Source organism: Aplysia californica, unplaced genomic scaffold (assembly GCF_000002075.1).
Source record: "Aplysia californica isolate F4 #8 unplaced genomic scaffold, AplCal3.0 scaffold00209, whole genome shotgun sequence".
NCBI classification, from domain to species: domain Eukaryota; kingdom Metazoa; phylum Mollusca; class Gastropoda; order Aplysiida; family Aplysiidae; genus Aplysia; species Aplysia californica.
The window spans coordinates 870,584-873,553 of NW_004797479.1; the positions used below are offsets into that span (position 1 = coordinate 870,584).

The 2,970-nt window shown below is 45.6% G+C and overlaps 1 protein-coding gene across 1 annotated transcript in view; it reads left to right on the forward strand.

Annotated features, from left to right (window-relative positions):
• LOC101864068 (multidrug resistance-associated protein 5) overlaps positions 1-2,970 on the forward strand; it is a gene marked incomplete in the record, with an annotated part of 113,698 nt that overhangs the window by 54,983 nt on the left and 55,745 nt on the right. The window contains 1 exon segment of the mRNA XM_013083082.2: positions 2,565-2,970. Coding sequence (XP_012938536.2) covers positions 2,751-2,970 — 220 coding nt within the window.

The window sequence follows — 2,970 nt, forward strand, 5'->3', positions numbered from 1 at the left end:
ACCCAGAGAAATTTCAATGTATCAATCTTTCTCTCTCTCTTTCTCTCTCTCTCTCTATCTCTCTCTCTCTCTTTCTCTCTCTCTCTCTGACTCTCTCTCGCTATCCCCCCTCCCCCCCTCTCTCTCTCTCTTTCTCTCTCTTTGCTTATTCGAATAAGGTCCTTGTTTATTCAGAGGTCTTTGCTTATTCGAAATAGGTCCTTGCTTGTCCAAAGATCTTTGCTTATTCGAATGAGCTCCTTGCTTATTAAAAAAACTTTGCTTATTCGAATAAGGTCCTTGTTTATTCAAATGTCCTTGGGTATACGTCATACGTCTATTACTGCTCCGAAGCTATCCCCTGTAGTTCTACAACTGTACTCCTTCATCTCTCCTCTGTGTTATTTGCCTGCCTGGTTGTCTGTCTGTCTGTCTGTTTGTCTGTCTTTCTGTCTATCTGTCTGCTTGTCTGTCTGTCTGTCTGTCTGTCTGTCTGTCTGTCTGTCTGTCTGTCTGTCTGTCTGTCTGTCTGCCAGAATGCCTGTCTGTGTCTGTCTGGCTGGCTATCTGTTTGCTTGTATTTAGACAATTTCACTGCACTTTCTTTACAATGATAATAATTAGGTCACATAAATGCCGAAGATTAGAGGTGTAACTAGAGAGTAACAAATTCAAAAAAGAGGAGGAGGGGATAAGAACGACAGACCCTGATTGTCTGTTTGTCTGTATATCTGCCTGTCTGTCCGTCTGCTTTGTGGTTTTCCCAGTTCTTAAAACTACAGTTGACGTACATGTACTTCTGTACCTTTAAAAATTTTTTACCGCCTTTCTGTTGTCCCTGTGCGCCAGCTGTACTTCTACCCAGCTCTATTTAACGCGACAGTTATGGTCTCTTGTCACTGAAAAAAAGAAGTTTTGGTAAACGTATACTAAACACCCCCCCCCCCCCGTTTCCCCTTCCCTTCCATCATAAACCCTTTTAAAACATGTCTGACCTAGTTCACTCATCCGGGCTTTCTACTCTTCGTTCAGCCACATTTAGGTCACGGTGACATCTTGTTGGAAAGACGCTATTAACCGTGGGATGTTGAGATAATTATGCTTTTACCCAGGATTTTAGCAGCAGGTGGTTGGTTGGAAGGTGCCAGACAGTTGAAGGTCCTACTTCTTTGTTTCCCCACTGTTGAATCTTGTCTTTCTGTGGTACTTTTCCCCAGCACTTTCTTCTTCTTCTTCCTCGTTCTCCATGCTAGCAGCTATACAGTCAGTCCGATGCCGCGTACAAACTGTGTAGTTCGCTTCAACTCTGAGAGACTGCCATAGAGTTTTCTCTCAAGGGGAGCCTCATTCTGCCACGTATGTGCGCGAAGGGTGGCGTAGCGTGGGCAGTGCTGAAGGACATGGTTGGCATCCTCTTGGTCGTGTCCACATTCACAGATCGCTGTCTCTCCCACTTTCAATTTGGTGTGCATATTTAATAATAATAATATGGTGTTTGAGTCTGTTGTGGCCACAACGGAGTCTACAGATTGTAACCTGGTCTGCTCTATTTAGTATGTAGTAGTCCCAGCGCTAAATGACCATTATTGTGTACATGATTTACTCAAACAAAACAAAATACGCAACGTTTTTATCAGAAATATAATTGCCGATCGTTGGAGGAAGTCTGTTGTAGTAGGCTCTATTTCTCTGCTACTTCTTCAGTCCATCCGTCGTTTGTTTATGTACTTGGGGCGTCTGTCTGTCTTGCATACCTGCTCTAAAAAAGATCGTTATAGTTGCGCACTTTGTATTGCTTACTTACTTTGTCCTTCCTCTTGTACCTCTCGGGCGTCGAGCGAGGGGAGAAAGAGCTTCCTGTCTCTAGCAAGTTTGATGGCCTGGCTGGGTGGGATATTGTATGTTCTCAGGGTATCCTTCACACCCTGGATCCAGGTCTTTCTTGGTGTTCTTGTACCCTGATACTTTCCTGCAGTAGGCCTTACTGGCAAGCTGGTTTTAAAACCTTTAAATTTAAATTACGTGATTGAAGGGCACAAGTGGTTGGTCTTTTTGTGGCGTCGGTGGCTTTGTTAAGCTCCCTTACTCGCAACTGTAAAGTTGTGGGTTCGAATCCCGCCAGGGGCAAGACGTTGTGTCTTTGAGAAAGGCACTTTACGCAAATTTTCCTCACTTCAGCTCCGGTTAATGTCCTGAAAACCAGGGTCAAAACATGCCTCTTTAACACTATCCGTACGCCCTGGGGTCATTTTGTACCCCCATGGTTGTATTCTCCATATTTTAGAATTCTTATAGTGCAAATATCTCTTTGAAACTTTCAGTTTTTCTCAAAAAATCATTTTGACAGACTGCTATGCAAAGCGTACGGATCGGATTAACGAGTAAATTTCCTCTTTGGAAAGTGGTGGCACAGAGTTCCCCACGTCGTATGGATACGATAGTAAAACACGCCGTAGGGATAGGGTTAATTACCTAAATCTTGTCGATGAGGGTGTGAAATTTTTTTTAAAAACAACAACAACAACTGCAGTGTATTTTTTTTTCTTCTTTAAACATTCTTTTTCCAACTCGTTCTATTTCTGCAGAGATTGACAGCGATAGCGGCCGTGAGAAGCCCCACCAAGGCTCGCCGGCGTCCACACCTCCCTGCTGCAGGCCCCGTCCGTCCGTCCGTCAGTGTGATGACGTCAGAGGTCTGTTCCGGAGACGGATACTGAGTGACCTTGGCACTGCTGTAGTGTGGTGGGAGGGCCGCCTCCTTTATCGTCGCCATGGACGCCACCAAAGACTTCACGGAAGCTACAGCAGCTGCTGCTGATGATGACAGTCCACTGACGGGGAACGATAACGAGAGGATGGAGGGAGTCAGGGAGGAGGGAGTCCGGGAGGAGGGAGTCAGAGAGGAGGGAGACAGGGAGGAGGGAGAGGGAGTCAAGGAGGAGGATCTCGAGGAAGCCCACGGGATGACTTCAGCGGATAGAACCGCCAGTG